At 37.3% G+C, this 16,691-nt stretch overlaps 1 protein-coding gene across 1 annotated transcript; it reads left to right on the forward strand.

Annotated features, from left to right (window-relative positions):
* The first annotated feature begins 6,204 nt into the window (after positions 1-6,204).
* LOC133995406 (Golgi phosphoprotein 3-like) lies at positions 6,205-12,238 on the forward strand. The gene is made up of 5 exons (XM_062434791.1): positions 6,205-6,609; positions 7,111-7,242; positions 8,291-8,405; positions 8,698-8,858; positions 9,637-12,238. Exons 1-5 carry the CDS (start codon positions 6,400-6,402, stop codon positions 9,898-9,900), a joined length of 882 nt encoding a protein of 293 aa, XP_062290775.1. The 5' UTR covers positions 6,205-6,399; the 3' UTR covers positions 9,901-12,238.
* The last annotated feature ends 4,453 nt before the right edge of the window (positions 12,239-16,691 follow it).

The raw sequence follows: 16,691 nt of genomic DNA on the forward strand, positions 1-16,691 counted from the left end.
TCATTAATTTGCCTTCTCATTTTTTTTTCTTTTTGCTTTCTTGTTTCTTTTGTTGTTCATTTTATTTTGTTGCAATATATATATATATATATATATATATATATATATATATATATACAAAAGAATATATATATATATATATATATATATATATATATATATATATATTCTTTTGTTGTTCATTTTATTTTGTTGCAATATATATATATATATATATATATATATATAATATATATATATATATATATTAACCCTATATTAACATATTAACCCTAATGTAATGAATTTAACTGGAAGTAGATGCAAACAACAGACATAAGGCAAGCAAATATAAATTGTGCTTGAAAAAAAGTGGTATTATTATAACAATAAACTTTGCAATACAGTCTTCAGTTCTGTTTACATCTGTACACACAGAATTTAGCATGAAGGGATTTGCCATGAGACTTTTTCCAGTCCTAATGCTTGTGCATCTTGTCATCTTGGACTGTGTGCAAATATGCTACCTAGATGGTCAGAGTGTCGGTCGGCTGCCTGGCTGTGATGGCCGTAGGAGATGGTTGTTTACACAGAGCATATTTCCATCCGTCTGGGGAATCATCCCTCCAAGGAATTTTTAGGGCCACGCTTAAGGGCTCCTTAACGTCAGAAAGTAAGAGAATGTTTGTTAGCCTGTTTGTGATGTGTTAGTACTCTCTTGGCAGAGTTAATCTAAGATGATGAAAATGAGAATATATAACCAGTCTGTGTGATTCAAACTGTTCATATATTCACAATACACAACATTCAGGGAGATTAATGTGTAATGAACAATAATGGAATATAACTAAGTACTTTTATTAGAGTACTGTACCCAGGTACAAATTTGAGGTACTTTACGAGAGTATTTCCATTTTATGCAACTTTATACTTCCAGTGCACTACAATTTAATGGGAAATACTACTATAGTACTTTTTACTCTACTAGGCCAACATTTATTTGCACTAGTAACTAGATTACTAGAGTTCATTAGGTAATTAAGTACTCTTAAATTTATTGCTACCATTTATTTGACATCATAGTCACTGCAAAGCCAGGAGATTAGCCAGCTGAGTGTTTATGAGTTGTTTGGCAGGTAGCTACTGTGTACACGTGTTTAATCAAATGTCTCTTAAAAGTAGATATTAAGATGGCTAATGTCTATTAAACTGCACTGAACTATAACAAATGTTAATATAGTGAACAATAAAATAATGAATAGGAAACGTGTAAGAAATATTTATAGTGTATGAGGTTAACCTAAATATCCAGGTATGCAGGTGCTAGCTCCTAACAAAGTAGCTGAATAAGGTCTAACAGGCATGTATGTGAACTGTAGCTTATGTACAGGTATTTCACATTCATACCACAACAACAAACACAAAGCTTCGGCTTACTTTGAGCAGAAATCTCCCAGGGCCTCACACAGCAGGATTAGTAGGTTAACTACCTTTCTTTGCTGAAGCTTTCAGGTGTCACGAAACGGCTCAAGTTCAAACTCCTTCACAATCCAGCTGTTAAAATGGAGTCACCATTTCTGCCCATATAGGTAAAACTTATATTCACATAAAGTGACATTATAAGTGTTAAAGAGCACTAGTGTCATAGTATTGCTCTCTCTAAAAATAGCACGATAGTTTCTGGAAATGTAGCTTAGTAATGAATACAATTTATTCCGGTGTTTTACATTAAATGTCTTCAAATTTATCATTTTAAGTAGGGCTGTAACTAATGATTATTGTCATTGTTAATTAATCTGCTGATTATTTTCTCATTGAATTTATGAATTTTTCAGAGTCGACAGTAATGTCATTAATTAGATTATTTTGTTCGCCCATTACCTCATTTCCCAACCCATTTCCACACAAGGACCAACAGTTTAATTTGATCTCAGATTAAATCATATTGTTTATGATCTGTTGTTGTTGCTGAATGTAATCAGGTGTTTGTTTTAACCCTCATCAAGTGATTGCACTAAAGATCTGGATTGACAAACTTGCACAGTTGAAAAGCAGCATTGTGAGACAGGTAATCCAAAAGTTCATCTGAATAATTGACCTCACATCTTGGCTTACTGTTTGACAAACACATACCCAAGAGCAGGTGGATTTCATAAATTATATGCATTCAAACTGAACAATATTTATCTAATTTAAAGTCTCACAACCTAATAATGAGTCTTGTTGAAAGGTTTGGAAGTACCTCACTCTTCTTGCTTTCAGAGACTAAAGTGATACAAAAATGACAATTCTTTCAACTCAGAAATGTTGTAAAAAAAATCATTCAGAAACTTTCCCATGTGTGTGATTTTTTTTAATTTTGCACAGACCTGAAAACCTGATATTTGAGGATAGACAGAAAAATCAAAGCAATATACAGAGTAGCCATGTGTTCCCAGAGCACGTTTCTGTCTTTCTGTCTGTAAATTTATCACAGCTGGTGCAGATTGAGCTTCTGATACCTGACACAACTGACCATACAAGGACAGCTACGTCTCCCTCAGCAAATGTGGGACCTCTCCTCACTGACAGATTGAATGCAGGCTCACTGCTCGCAGCTGCAACAGCCACAAAGTTGTAATTTTTAACATTGAGACATATTGATGTACACAAATACCACTGAATAAATGACCTTTGTTACATAGAATTTTTTTTTTTAACATTTTGGACAGTTTTGCAGTGTCATATTGCATTTTTTATTATATGCATACATTTGTGTATAGAAAGAAGTACGTCAGCATGTGTCCCTTACTAATATGGAAGTTGTAGAGCAGAATCGCTCTTAAGATGCAAGTAAAGGACATTCATCTCATGAATTAATGTTAAACATGTGAAGTTACTCTGGGAATTAGGGACCATGCAATATGAGGTATGTATCGGGATAGGATTATAGGGTTTCTGCAGAAAAGAAACACCTGCAGTATAATGGCTCCTGCAGTATTTTTACAGCCATGCAAGACAATACTGCATCAATCACTGGTATTATTATCCCCATTTTCACAAACAGTTCGACAGGGCCTTTCACTGACCTGCCACTACTGCTTATTGGACTTCCTTTCACATCTGTTATTGTTGCTTTCCCTGTTTAATCATTGCTCTGATGTCTTCAGTATTGTTCTACAATGTAGGAAAAAAGTAAAGAAAAACCCTTGACTGAGTAGGCGTGTCCAAACTTGACTGGTATTGTATTTTATGCCCTTTTGCATTAAATTACCTAGGACCATGTTCTAGTTCTGGAGGTAAAACAAAACAAACAGCATATCTGAGACTTACATGAACTGTTATATGTCTTTCCATTAAAAAGTTTCATGTGATGTGCAAAAAAAATATTTTGTTTAACGGAAGACATTTAGACATCATAGCAAGGAAAGCACAGGTGTAACTAATAACCCTAATTATGGCTGCACTCAATTACAGTCTCAAGGCCCTGCACATGCTGGAACATTAATATTATATATTACACCTCTGCTTTTCCTGCTATACAGCAAAATATTAGCTATGAGAAAGATCTATTAAACCCATTGGCAATCCAGCCTGTGTCTGTGAGTTTTGTCCAAAACTTTCCACTACTTCTTTCATCCCTTCCTTCACGACGAGTCCAGTCCAGTCCTGTCCTTTCACAAAGTAACAAGATGAGGAGCGGACTGAGTGGAGGATATGGGTGGGTGAGTAAGGTGAAGTGGAGGATAGTTTATTTGCTAACGTCATCATCAATAGTGGACCAGTGCCAATGATCAAGTGGTCCTGTAATAACATGCTGCTCAAGCCAACAGTATGCGGCATCACAGGAAGAAGAATATATCATAGAACAGAAATAGAATACAATAGAAAATAACACTGATGTGATGTTAAGTGCTATATACACACAAATTAGCTGGTGTTTGTCTTTATTGGTGTTATTTAAATGTGTCCTGAGTGAATGTAATCTAGATTTTTTTTTGTCAGTGGTTACAATGAGCCTTCCTTAATCCCACCACCTCCAAAACAAACATTAAAAGAAAAACCCATTAGTTTACCTGAAGAGGATGTTAAAGAAGCATTCAGTCGCAAAACTTTCAAGGAGGGGACAGAGGCCGACATCTATGTCCTATACCAGTGGTCTCCAACCCTGCTCCTGGAGAGCTACTTCCCTGCATGTTTTAGGTATCTCCTCACTCTAACTCGTTATCAAGCAGCTGAGGCTCGTCAAAGGGCTTGATAACGAGTTGATTATTAGAATCAGGTGTGTTAGAGTGAGGAGATACCTAAAACATGCAGGGCAGTAGCTCTACAGGAGCAGGGTTGGAGACCACTGTCCTATACGCAGGCTGCCCCCTTGTGCTGACATTGTGTATTACACTGTTTGATGGCTTTTTGTCTCAATAAAATGTATATGTTTCTGATTGTAAAGGATATTGTATAAATGTCTTGTTTTATATCAAACACCTAAAATGGAGATCATGGAGTGTCCTTTCATGTCATAGACCAATGTTTAAAACTAACTGGAGTGTACTGCTGAGATACCCTATTCCAAACTTGCACACAGTTCCACACATACACTTAGAAGATTTACAGTATACCACAGTGTGATCTTTAGACCAGTGGTCCGGCTTACGGGCACCTCAACATAGTTAGTAAAGGAGGGAGGGAACAATGGACATTTGTAAAACAAGGTCAATTAACAGGTTTTTGCCACCTGTTGTAGTGTAGCTTATTAGTAACACTGTACATTTACAGAAAAGTCCTACATGCAAACTTTTAGGTTACTAAATTGTATTTATGTAAACATCAGTTCACATTTGTATGTTTTGAAACTAAGCAGTGAACTGTACTGTGGACTGCTGAGTTAAGAAACAAACTGTGAGCTGGGAGGAATTTGAGGGATTTGGCCGGTGCTATTCTGTCTAAAACATTCTTTCAGTATCAAATTTTAACTCTTTTCTTTTTTTTTGTATTGTTGCTTCTTTTTGCAACTTTTACATAAAATACTTCTATATATAAATAACCCAATATATAACACTTTATAATAAGCTTTCAGAAGGGTCAAATGTTTTCAACTATTTCTTAGCAAAGGCTTTGTGTCATGACATGCAAATTAAGTTTTCTTATGGGGTGCCGATTGTAAAATTTCGGTTACACTTTTATGGCAGAGATATATATAATATTTTGCTTACTATACTCACATTTAGCTCATTTTCCATTCATTTGAGACAATTATTCATGTAAAACATGTTATATAGGGGTTGGAATCACCAGAGGCTCCACGATACGATAACATCACGATACTTGTGTCACGATACAATATTATTTTGATTTTAAATATATTGTGATATGCTGCCATATATTGCAATTCATTCCATTTTTTTCAACTGCAAATTATATCCCCAAATGAAAACTTCCTCCTGCACACTGACTGTCCCTTCTGCTCCACAGAAAACAAACTAAAGACCTCTAGTGGACTAAAAAAGGAATAGATTTTATTATTCTAGTACCAAAAACTTACATTTTCATTCGGAATGTATATAATAAAAGATTGATTCTTTGCATCTGTGTATTGATACAATATTGCCACACAAAAATATTGCGATACTATGTACCATCAATTTTTCCCCCACCCCTAATGTTATATAATAGTTAAAAATGTGAATGCGTAAAAAAATATAATATAAATGTTAATTCCAAATCTAAATATTAAGTCTAAATATAAATGTTAAATATTAATATTACATTTTAAACATTTAGACTAAATGTTAATTCTAAATCTTAATCTAAACATGAAGTAAATCTAAATCTAAATGTTAAATGTAAATCTAAATGTTAAATGTAAATCTAAATGTTAAATCTAAATCTAAATATTAAGTCTAAATCTAAATGTTAAACCTAAATCTAAGTGTTAAATGTTTCATTTAAATATTAAATCTAAATGTTAAATCTAAATCTAAATGAGCTAAATGTGAGTAAAGTGGCCTAAATGTTCTAAATATATCAGCTTTAAAACTGTAACCAACATTTTACAATCGGCACCCCATATTTCTCTCATTGTGTTCACCATATGTGTTGTTCCATGTGCCGTTTATTATTGAAGAGATGTGTTCAACTCTCAAATTTACATTTTTTCCCGAAAGCACTTGAAGGCAACAGGAGGGATGCGTTTACGGTCAGTTCAGACCTCATCCGACGTCACTGCCACTGCCACCATGTTGGATCAGGAAGTGGGCAGAGTCGAAGCAGGAATGCCGATCCGAGCTTAACATTATAAGCGACCGTCTTTACTCGATCGGTCGACCGTTTTTCACATTTAACACTCAGGTTAAACACTTGTGTGGCTTTCTGACCGATCGAGTAGGCGCTTTTCTCCGGATTTGGGTGTTCGTTTGGGTTTTTTTTTTGCAGCAGCCAGATATGACTTCTCTCACGCAGAGGTCCTCGGGCCTCGTCCAGCGGAGGACCGAGGCTATCCGCAGCGCCGCCGCCGACAAGGAGAGGGACTCCGACGGGGAGGAGGACGAGGCGCGCCGCGGGGAGGAGGAGGAAGAAGAAAAGGGGGACTCGAAGGAAACTAGACTCACATTGATGGAGGAAGTGTTGCTCTTGGGCCTCAAGGATCGAGAGGTGTGGGCTGTTTTTTAATCTTTTTTTTTTTTTGCTGGTAACTTCACTCCACGCTAGCACTTATATTGCGTCACCAAATCGTGTTTGCAAACGTCAACAAAGTTAGTTAATGTTTTCCCAGGTTTTTCTTTAACCCACAGCCACAATTATACGCTTTAACATGAACGCTAACCAGGATGTGTTGTAAAAATATATATCAAGTAGCCTGTATATTTGCAATGCTACTGTTTTAATAAGTACGCATAGTTATTGCATTTTTTGTGTGTGTTTTAAGTTGTGCAGATTGGTGCAGACTTAGCCACATAGCTTTGCATTAACTTACCCTAGCAGTTTTCTTGACAGCTTGCCAGCAACGACGTGACTCCCCTTTTTCAACCTGGAAGAGGTTTACCTACCACCCATCAACACGTCAGCGTGGCGAGCTAACAAGCGCTGCACCTTAGCTCATGTTTTTTCTATTCCTCGTTTCCTCACTCCTCCTCCTTCTACTCCTCCTCACAGGGTTACACGTCTTTCTGGAACGACTGTATTTCCTCCGGTCTTCGTGGGTGTATGCTGGTGGAGCTGGCCCTCAGAGGGAGGCTACAGCTGGAGGCCTGCGGTGTGAGGAGGAAAAGCCTGCTCTCAAGGAAGGTGAGAGCTTACTGGTGATGTGGGTCAGGTGTTCAGAGGAGGAAAATGAAACGATCCTGTGTTTCAGTGTACCCTGACAAAAATGTTCGCCTGTGTGAGCAAAAATCATGCATTTCTGTATCAGAAGAATCTTTATTTGGCCAGTTGTGTTTACACATAAGGGACTTTGACTCCGGTGTACAGCACATACACTAAATAACACTATAATGTTGAGAAATATACTCAAGGAATGGCCATAGACAGGTGAGTCACTTTCATCTGTAGCACATTTCATACACACAAGGGCAGACTTTACAGTTAGTGAAGTTAGGCATCTGCCTGGCGAGTAATGTAACTATTTTAATTCATCATGCCCCTTACAGAAGGTCCCCAACGCACTTAAAAAACTGTTTACTTCTGCTTCAGAGGCACACATCATACTACTACATTTACATGTTAGATAAATGTTACCGTTGATTCAGTTTCTGCTCATAAAATATAGCAAATAAAATATGATGCATTATCATTCATGAAGCTATACAACATTGTACAAAAAAGTTAGATTTAAAAGCTCTACTTTGAACACAAGTTCAGTACATTTAAAGACATTTTGCTGATAATCCCTCTCTGTCACTCTTAACTTTTGAGTAAAAATTTGAATGCAGGACTTCAACTTTACAGTATTTTGTAGTGTGTGGTATAATAGTTCTACTTAAGTAAAAAAAAAAGTGACATCTCATGTGTCACCACTACCATTACCAACACTCCCAGTTTTCCCAGCTTTACAGTAAACCATTAAACAAACAGGATAGAAAACCTATGCATGAAAATCCTCCACTTAACCTTTCAGCCACCCATACAACATGCATACACACACACACTAGTGATTTGTAGTATCTCTCTAAGATCATAATCTTTTCATTAAACTTGTTGTATTGTTGGCTGAAAAGCACACAGGCAATTTGAGATTGTGATTCCTGTTCACCCAGGATGTGAGTTTAGATATTAGCGGGACTGACGGAAACAGTCATCCTAGTTCAAACATGTGTTTTTTCTTTTGTTTGCTAAGGTGATCTGCAAGTCGGATGCCCCGACGGGAGATGTATTACTGGATGAGGCCTTGAAGCACATTAAAGAAACCCAGCCGCCAGAGACAGTTCAGAGCTGGATAGAGCTTCTGAGTGGTGAGATAAGCCTGCTGAGTTTGTTAACCAAAGCCTGTTGTAATCTGCTCATTATTCCACCTGTTGACCATGTGGATGACATGTTTTTTTTGTTTTTCGTTTGATTCATTCTTAAACTTATATTGAATCAAATTAGTAATCATCTTTTTTTAAATTACCCATCTTGAACAACTATATTAAAAGCTATACACACACATCATGACTAAATTCAGACATTTACAGTGATTAAAATGACATTTACATACAGAGTGTGGCTTTAATGTCTTAAACTGGATTTCTTGTTATTCTTTAGGAGAGACCTGGAATCCCCTGAAGCTGCACTACCAGCTGAGGAACGTCCGAGAACGTCTGGCAAAAAACCTGGTGGAGAAAGGCGTTCTCACCACAGAGAAACAGAACTTCCTGCTCTTTGACATGACCACACATCCGCTCACCAACAATAACATTAAACAGGTAAGGCGCAGGGGTCGTCGGTGACTCTTTGTCGTGTAATGAAGGTGATCGAGTACAGTTTTCCTTTCATGTGGCTCATAGTTTAAATGTAACCTTTCCTGATTTTGGATTAGCATCATGACAAGCATAGTAATATTGCAAATTAGCAATTACTAAACTTCCTCCAACAGTATACGTTCATGAGCCAGATCTGTTGTACTGCAATAATGTTACTTGACTGCTATGCAAAATATAGCCATGCACTTTCTATCCTGCAGCGTTTTAAAAAACTCCTGCACATTAAAGCTGTTCTCTTTTTTCTAAAAAAAAAAAAAAAAAAAAAGGCATTTAGACGAGAGACAGTAAAAAAGATCTTGCAGTTTTGCTGGGTTGTGTTTTACAGAAATTTATTTGAATGCATTCAAAATTAATATATCAATGAAATGTAAGTTTCGCTTATGATTTGTTTGTTAATTTTAGGGCAGCATCAAACACTTATTTTCTTTTCTTGATTAGTGTTGTAGTCAGAAAAATGCTAAAAGGGTGAAAACATTTTCACAAATTCTCAGAGCCCATTGTGATGCCTTCAACAGCCAATTAGGGCTGGGCGATATGGGCAGAATCAAATATCACAATATTTTTGACCAAAGACTGCCTCTTAATTTTCTTTCTGTCGACGAATTGTTGCCGCTCTCGCTATTTTCTGTACTAGTTCCTTCACCTGGTTGAATGTATGTGATGTTTAAAGGTGATGCATATAACAGCCATAAAACACAACGGTTGATGTTTTTGCCTGCAGCGCCTCGTCAAGAAGGTCCAGGAATCCGTTTTGGAAAAGTGGGTCAACGATCCCAACCGCATGGACAAGCGGGTTCTGGCCCTGATCCTCCTGGCCCACTCATCCGACGTCCTTGAGAATGCCTTCGCCCCACTCCAAGACGACCAGTACGACCTGGGCATGAAGAGAGTCCACACCTTGCTAGAGCTGGAGCCAGAGAAAGAGAGTGCAAAGCCCAACGCCAATGAACTAATGTGGGCTGTGGTAGCCGCATTCACCAAATGAAAAAAAATCCCTGATTCGGTTGGACTGGAAGATCTGGCTATGGTCTGTTATTTAATTGGTTGAAGGACTTCACTCTATTGAGACAATCTATTTTGGTTGGGGAGCTTGTTTTGTACATCTATATCTGGATGACATTTTGGCGGTAGTCCATATTAACCCAGTGCAATCTGATTGGTGGTGGGCCTCACCAAGTAACTTTTGGTTGGTTGGAATGGTCTCTAAATGACAAATGACTGGCCGCTCTCACACAGGGAGGTAAGTTATCTACCGCTGCGAGACCGGATATACTTATAAAAACATCAACACTACAAACAGACGGGCTTCTGTTATGTTAGATGACATCAAAGAACAAAGCAGGTGGCAGCAGTAGTCATGGTGAATATGAAGATTTTGACTGGGGCCAAGTTTTCCCTTCTACACACAGGAAACATCATCTCTCCGTTACTGCAAGATCAGGCCAGAATCAAAACCCTGGTCTCATCTCCACACACACACTCTCTCTCTCTCTCTCTCTCTCTCTCTCTCTCTCTCTCTCTCTGTCACACGCATATGCAAGGATAAAGGATAGCAAATCACACGGTTGATGGTCTCCTGCTTCCACGTGTTCGTTCCCGACTTGCATCGGGAGTACACGCTGAGGGTCACAGTGAGAATAGACTGTCTGAATGTCTTATTATTCATTTATCTCTCCTCTTTCTCTTTTGAATCCTCCTTTTTTTCTTCTTCACTTCAATTTTTGAAGAGGAAAGAGAGGACCCAAATCAACACAGGGGTTCAGTCGCTGCATCATCGAGCGCGAGCCGGATAATTTGGCCCTTTTTATAGACCTGAATGAAGAATATAAAACTTGAGTCTAACAAAACTCTTAATTAGTTTCCTGTTTCTGCAACGGTCCAGTCTGTGCGACCAGTCTTCCATTTGTACTTATGTTGCTAATCAATGCTTGGGAGTAGCCTGCCATTTATCAACTATTTTGCACAGTCAATAGCCCTGTATGTAGGATGATATTTATAGGGATTTTTTTGTTTGTTTGTTTTGTTTGTGAAGATGAGGTTGAAAAATGATAAACTTTAGCAACCACAGTATAAATATCTCACACTTCGTCTACAGCTATTGATCTTGATGAATACTTAAAAATCATTCCTCTGGACATGTAGAAAAAACTTCTGCTCACGATTACCAAGCGGAGCTGAGATGTTTAAAAAAGAAAAAAAAATACAGTTATCTAATCTGCTCCAATTTGAATCTCTGTGTAAAGAGCCTGCACAAGATTTACAGTATGATCATTAGTGGTCACTTAGACTTTACAAGCAGGCTGGGAAATTAGGTGAAGTTAGGCAAATAGGCTGGTTTCACTTCAGAAAATGTTACAGGGTTGATTCACCCAAATCATATAAAGAAAACACATTTTCTCAGCCCTGATGATATTGATTCATTGATCTAGGTTTTGAGATATTTGCCTGCATCTTTAAAACAATGAGAGTGAAAGGAATTTCCTTTTTTTAAGATGCTCATCAGCAGGAAAGCATTCAGAAGGAACATTTCTTTCCAGTCAGTTTTCCAGTTACTGAATAAAAAGCAAACCGCAGTGCGAACAGCTTTTCAATTGAGCAGCCTGAAGAAATGATAAAAACTGATAATGACGTGTGGTTTATATGACCAGAACAGAAAGAGGTTAGTGAGAAAATGTATATATTTTTATTTTCTTTGGGTGAACCATTCCTTTACGTTTCCCTCTTGCAGTATAATGTATCTCTTATTTTGTACGTCATGTCATCATTGAGTGTTATTTCTATGTTGTACTGTTTCATCATACATGCAGATGATGGGAGGGATACCTGGGCCCCAGGTGAATCCTCTTTAAAGAGTGAAACAGTTCGACAACGACGCACATCCATTGAAACAAGAAAAAAAAAAGGATCTCCAAACATGCTTTTAGCGCAGGTGTAAGAAAACTTGTGTTTCAATGTGAAATTACGTCTGTGAGCATCATTTTGGTCTCATCTACGTATGAAGTTACGTCACCTATTGTTTCATGGCATACTTAAAAGTTATGTCCTTTTTTTTGTACCTACAAGAGAAAAAAAAACCTACAGGTATGAAGAAATGTTGACATCTGTTTACAGCAAAGAGACCATGCATGCTATTGGTGGAGGGCCGGGATACTTGTGGATTTAGCTGCAGAGAAAAGGCTTGTATGTAATTATTAGTCATTTTATGTGTACGATCTAATGGAATTCAATGAAAGGGATCTTCTCTCCTATCCTCTATAATTCTGTATGCTTTTGTATTACCACACAAAATAAAGTAAGGATCCTTTAAGTGCCTGAATTTAGAACTTTTGCTGTGATGGTTTTTATTTTGCATTGTACAGCCTGTATATCAGCTTATTCTTTCCTATTTAAAATCTTTAGCTGTTAACTAATTCAGAAGCTACTCTTCCTGGGGTCCATGGGGTGAAAAAAATTCCCTCGAATTTTATATAAACCAAAAGTTTGGAATGGGAAACTCCAAACATTTGTGTGCATACAGATGGGTGACAAACTAACGGAAAACCCAACAGGAAATGACTTGGTGTGGAGTAAGGCTGCCATGAGCCTCCATCCTCAGTGCAAGTCTGTGGATCTCTATTAGAGGGATGAACATTCCTCCACAAGATATTCCCTCATTTATATATACAACCTCTATTTAATCATGCAATCTCATTGAAACCATCACAGACATTAAATAGATTTGAAGATGAAATATAATATATAGAGATGCTGGTGGAGTGCGTTGTTGTACACATTGGTCCAACTTATTTGAGATCTAGTGACTGTAAAGGCCTTTGCATTTTATTAACATCATTTTCATACTCACCAAACCATTCAGTGAGTCCTGGTGCACAGAAGAATCAGCATTTGATATGTTTCTTCACTCTTTTATTCAGGTTTTTCTTTTAATCTGTTCTCTGTCTGTACATGTACTTAAATATATAGATATATCTATATTTTGACAATGGAATAAAATAACTAAATTAATAGTTTGCTCTCATATAACTTGCTGAATTGTCCCCTAAATGCATCATACAAATAACTTCATGTGCCTTTTAGTCTGATCTGATAAATTGTGTCAGATTCAAAACAAACTCAAAATGCTGAAATGAAACGACACGATTTGGAAATATGATTACATTTGTAAGCTGATCACGAGAAAAAACGAGAAAACATGGAAACATTTCCTTGTTGCTTCCTTTGTGCTTCTTAAATGTGAAGATTTGCTGGTTTTCTCTGTTTTTTTTAACACTAAGCTGAAGATTTTAGAGTTTTGGAATGTTCAATTTTAAGACCTCCCCTTGAGTACTGGAAACTAAAGTTATTGTTACTTGTTATTATCTTGCATTTTATCAAGTGAATCATTATCAATTAACTCAAAACAAAATCATTGTTAGTTGCATTTGTTTTTTCTTACTGCCATTATGGTACACATGACTAGATACAAGATTGAATGAATATGCATATTTTATTAGCATCTCAAAAAGATAGAGAGACAGTGAGAGTCTCAATAATTCCAAGTCTTCAATTAACATAAAGGTTACAGACTTAAAGAGCAGTGTCTTTCATGCATTAATGCCCATGTACGGTATATTATGTGTCCAGATTACATGTGACAGTCAGCATCTTCCAACAGTTAACTCTCCTTCAGATGGTGCTCTTTGCCCCAGTCGCCCACAGCTCTGAATCAGTGTTTCAACAGAATCCAGATTTCCCTGCAGAGCTCCAGTCTCGTATATGAGAGCAGTCCAGGTGACGGTTCGCATTCAGCAACTCCATCCAGGTGTTTTCACCAGCGTACTGTACATCCCGCTTGGGAGCCAAAAAAATGTCATCCATGACGAGTCCACAGCAAACACTCTTCTGCTTTGGCTTTGGCTTTGGCTGCCATCCAGTTTGATATATCTGATTTTTCACGATGTACCTTAACATCAAATCTCATTTGATTTTAGTAACATTCTTGTAGTTCTTGATCAATATTTCCAGCAGTTTGTATCTCCAGTAAAGATCATCTCCAACTTGACGCAGTTCGCGTGCGCAAAGATCAACAGTGGCAGGAAGATCTGAGGGAAAAACAAGAATTGGTTGAATATCCATGTTAAAATATAATACACTTGTAGAAAGGTAATTTGGAAATGAACCAAATTCAATTAAACTTAAATAACTCACCTTGGTCAGCCATTTTTATAGAGCAATAATGTCTGCCTATTTGGAAAAGAGAAGAAGGCTTTATAGATACAGCTTTTCTTTTCCCTCGGCGATAATGTAGCTCTGTAGTTATTGTTTGACAAGAAGGAACTAGTGTGAGATATTGAAAGCATTGCAGCTTACATAGGGCTTCAGTCATGACGTCACAGCTGAGGAATCCCCTTTAGTCTCAGCCAAGCACCTCCCTCACATTAGGTACACAACTCTGTTTACAATATTGTTGTGGGCTCCTGTAATCAGCTGTATTACATAAAATGTTCACCATTTGTACATGTTGTAGATGACAACACACACCTGTATTGTTTGTGCAAGGAGGTGTTTTGTACTTTTAGTTTTTAATCGACATGAATGTGATTTCGTGGGCAGACAAAGGGAAACTTTTACAACAATATATCACGCACATGTGATGTAATAATGTTAGAGGAATTCTGGTTTTTCAAAGAGGTCACATGTCAGATGGTTACTTCCCTTTGTACACAGAGTAAAAACAACATCTTATCCAGCTGCAGTGTCTCATGGAGCAATGTTTCATCATGACAGACCACGCTGTCCCATAGATAGAGGCTGAATTTTTGAGAACACTTATATAATCCCACCATAAAGATTTATTGCGTTTTTCAGAGTCAAGTTTGAATGCACAACAACAGGAGCATCAGTGGCTGATGTTGTGTGCTAATGGGGCCGATGGTGATAAGATATTTGGACGCTCAGGTTGTTTTTTTGTCCTGAATGTACATCACGATCAGAACAAAAACACGGATTATATAAGAAAAAAACACCTGAAATTAAAAAAACCTTTCGTGTCATGTTATCACAGGACTCTTTCACATCAAAACATGATATATTAGCATCAAGATAAACCATCCAAAGTAGACCACCTTCTTTGGCTGCATTCATTTAACAACAAAGAAGCATTTATTACACCAACGCCACCCCTTATTATATGACACACACACAGGTAGTGACATAGATACAGCAGGGACTTAAAGGTTTGGAATGTAAAGTTAAAGATAAATGCGCATTAAACTTCCTTCAAACCCTTGTGACTGCTATCACGAGATGTAGCCTTACACTAAATACGTGACATTATAGACAAGTTGAGGCTTGCCCTGCTGCTGTGGCTTTCTTGAGAAATGGGGAAGTACCATGGAAATTACAGCAGCCTGCAGTCAGGTGACCTGAGCGCTGCCGGCTGACTTCATACAGTGTTTTATTGTGGGCCAGTTAAGTGTGATAGAATAATCCAAAAAGGACTCAGGAGAAGCTTTTTTTTTCAATTAAAGAATAAGATGAGAAGATACAGAAACGCAATTAGAAATTAGTAAAGGGAAGTACAGAGAGGGTTTAATGCTGAGCAGATCATGCAGAGTGATCTCATGGTTGCAGAAGGCGCGAGCCTCGCTACTGATAACAGTGTTAGGAAATGTTTTGTCCTCCAGGATATCTCTTTTACTGCCACATCTTGAGTGAGGAATACGAAGAAAGAGAAAGAGTTAGAGAGGGCGTTTTCAATGTACATGCTTATCAGTGTTTCTGTACTGACAAAATATTTTGTCATGTGCTATTATGTATGTCAACAAACAGCTTGTTATTGGTTTTGACACAAAAATATCTCCTAATGTGTGTCATGGAAGTGCGACAGGCAACAAAACATTTAACATCATCTATAAATAATGTTACACTAAACATGATTGACAGGCTAGTTTTAACTGTTATTCTCAAACTCCTGATGGGAGTGGATAGATTGTATACAATCTTAATGGTTATAAGGATCCTTTAATGATATCAATATTGTATGGATCAGGAAGAAAAATTTGAGGTATTTATAGTCTACTTTAATTAGCATTTCCATTTTATGCTGCTTTATACTTTCACTCCAAAGGAAAATATTGCACTTTGTACTCCACATTTATTTTACAGCCTTAGTTACTTTTCACATGAGGATTTGGCACAGTGGATAATATAACAAGCTTTATACAACACACAATACACAACACATTGTTAAAGATTAAACCAGTGGTTTGACTTTTCATATCTTACAACAAACAATGTCCAATGTGTGACCCCCCCCCCCCCCCCCCCCCCCCTCTAAACTTCTTACATGGTTTCATATCAATAAATGTTCTAATGATCCAATATTTTTTATCCAAGATTAGAAAAAAAGTTCAAAACCTGAAAACAGATTTGTGTATCAGAACTTTGTGTTTTCTTCTTTCCTTCCCCATTAATCAGCTCATGACCCCTCAGATTTATCTGGTGACCCTTTGGAGGGGCCCGACCTCTAGGTTGGGAACCACTGGACTAAACTAGCTAACTATATATAAAGTAGTGTAAACTAGCTCCACCTCCAGCAGCTACAGCAGTAACATTCTGCTCTAACACTGATGCTTCAGTATTAATTATATAGTAGTATATATATTAGTATATCAGTCAGATAGACCAAACTGATACTTTAGCTGTAATACTGTAATTACATCAAACTTATAATACTTTTTTTTTTTTCATGCAGGCCTTTTTCTTGTAATGGAGTATTTTTACATTGCTGTATTG

Source organism: Scomber scombrus, chromosome 15 (assembly GCF_963691925.1).
Source record: "Scomber scombrus chromosome 15, fScoSco1.1, whole genome shotgun sequence".
NCBI classification, from domain to species: domain Eukaryota; kingdom Metazoa; phylum Chordata; class Actinopteri; order Scombriformes; family Scombridae; genus Scomber; species Scomber scombrus.

Coding starts and splice junctions, on each gene's coding strand:
- LOC133995406 (XM_062434791.1), top strand. CDS start 6,400: ATGACTTCTCTCACGCAGAGGTCCTCGGGCCTCGTCCAGCGGAGGACC. Junction 7,243..8,290: donor AAAGCCTGCTCTCAAGGAAG/GTGAGAGCTTAC, acceptor TTGTTTGCTAAG/GTGATCTGCAAGTCGGATGC. Junction 8,859..9,636: donor CCAACAATAACATTAAACAG/GTAAGGCGCAGG, acceptor TTTTGCCTGCAG/CGCCTCGTCAAGAAGGTCCA.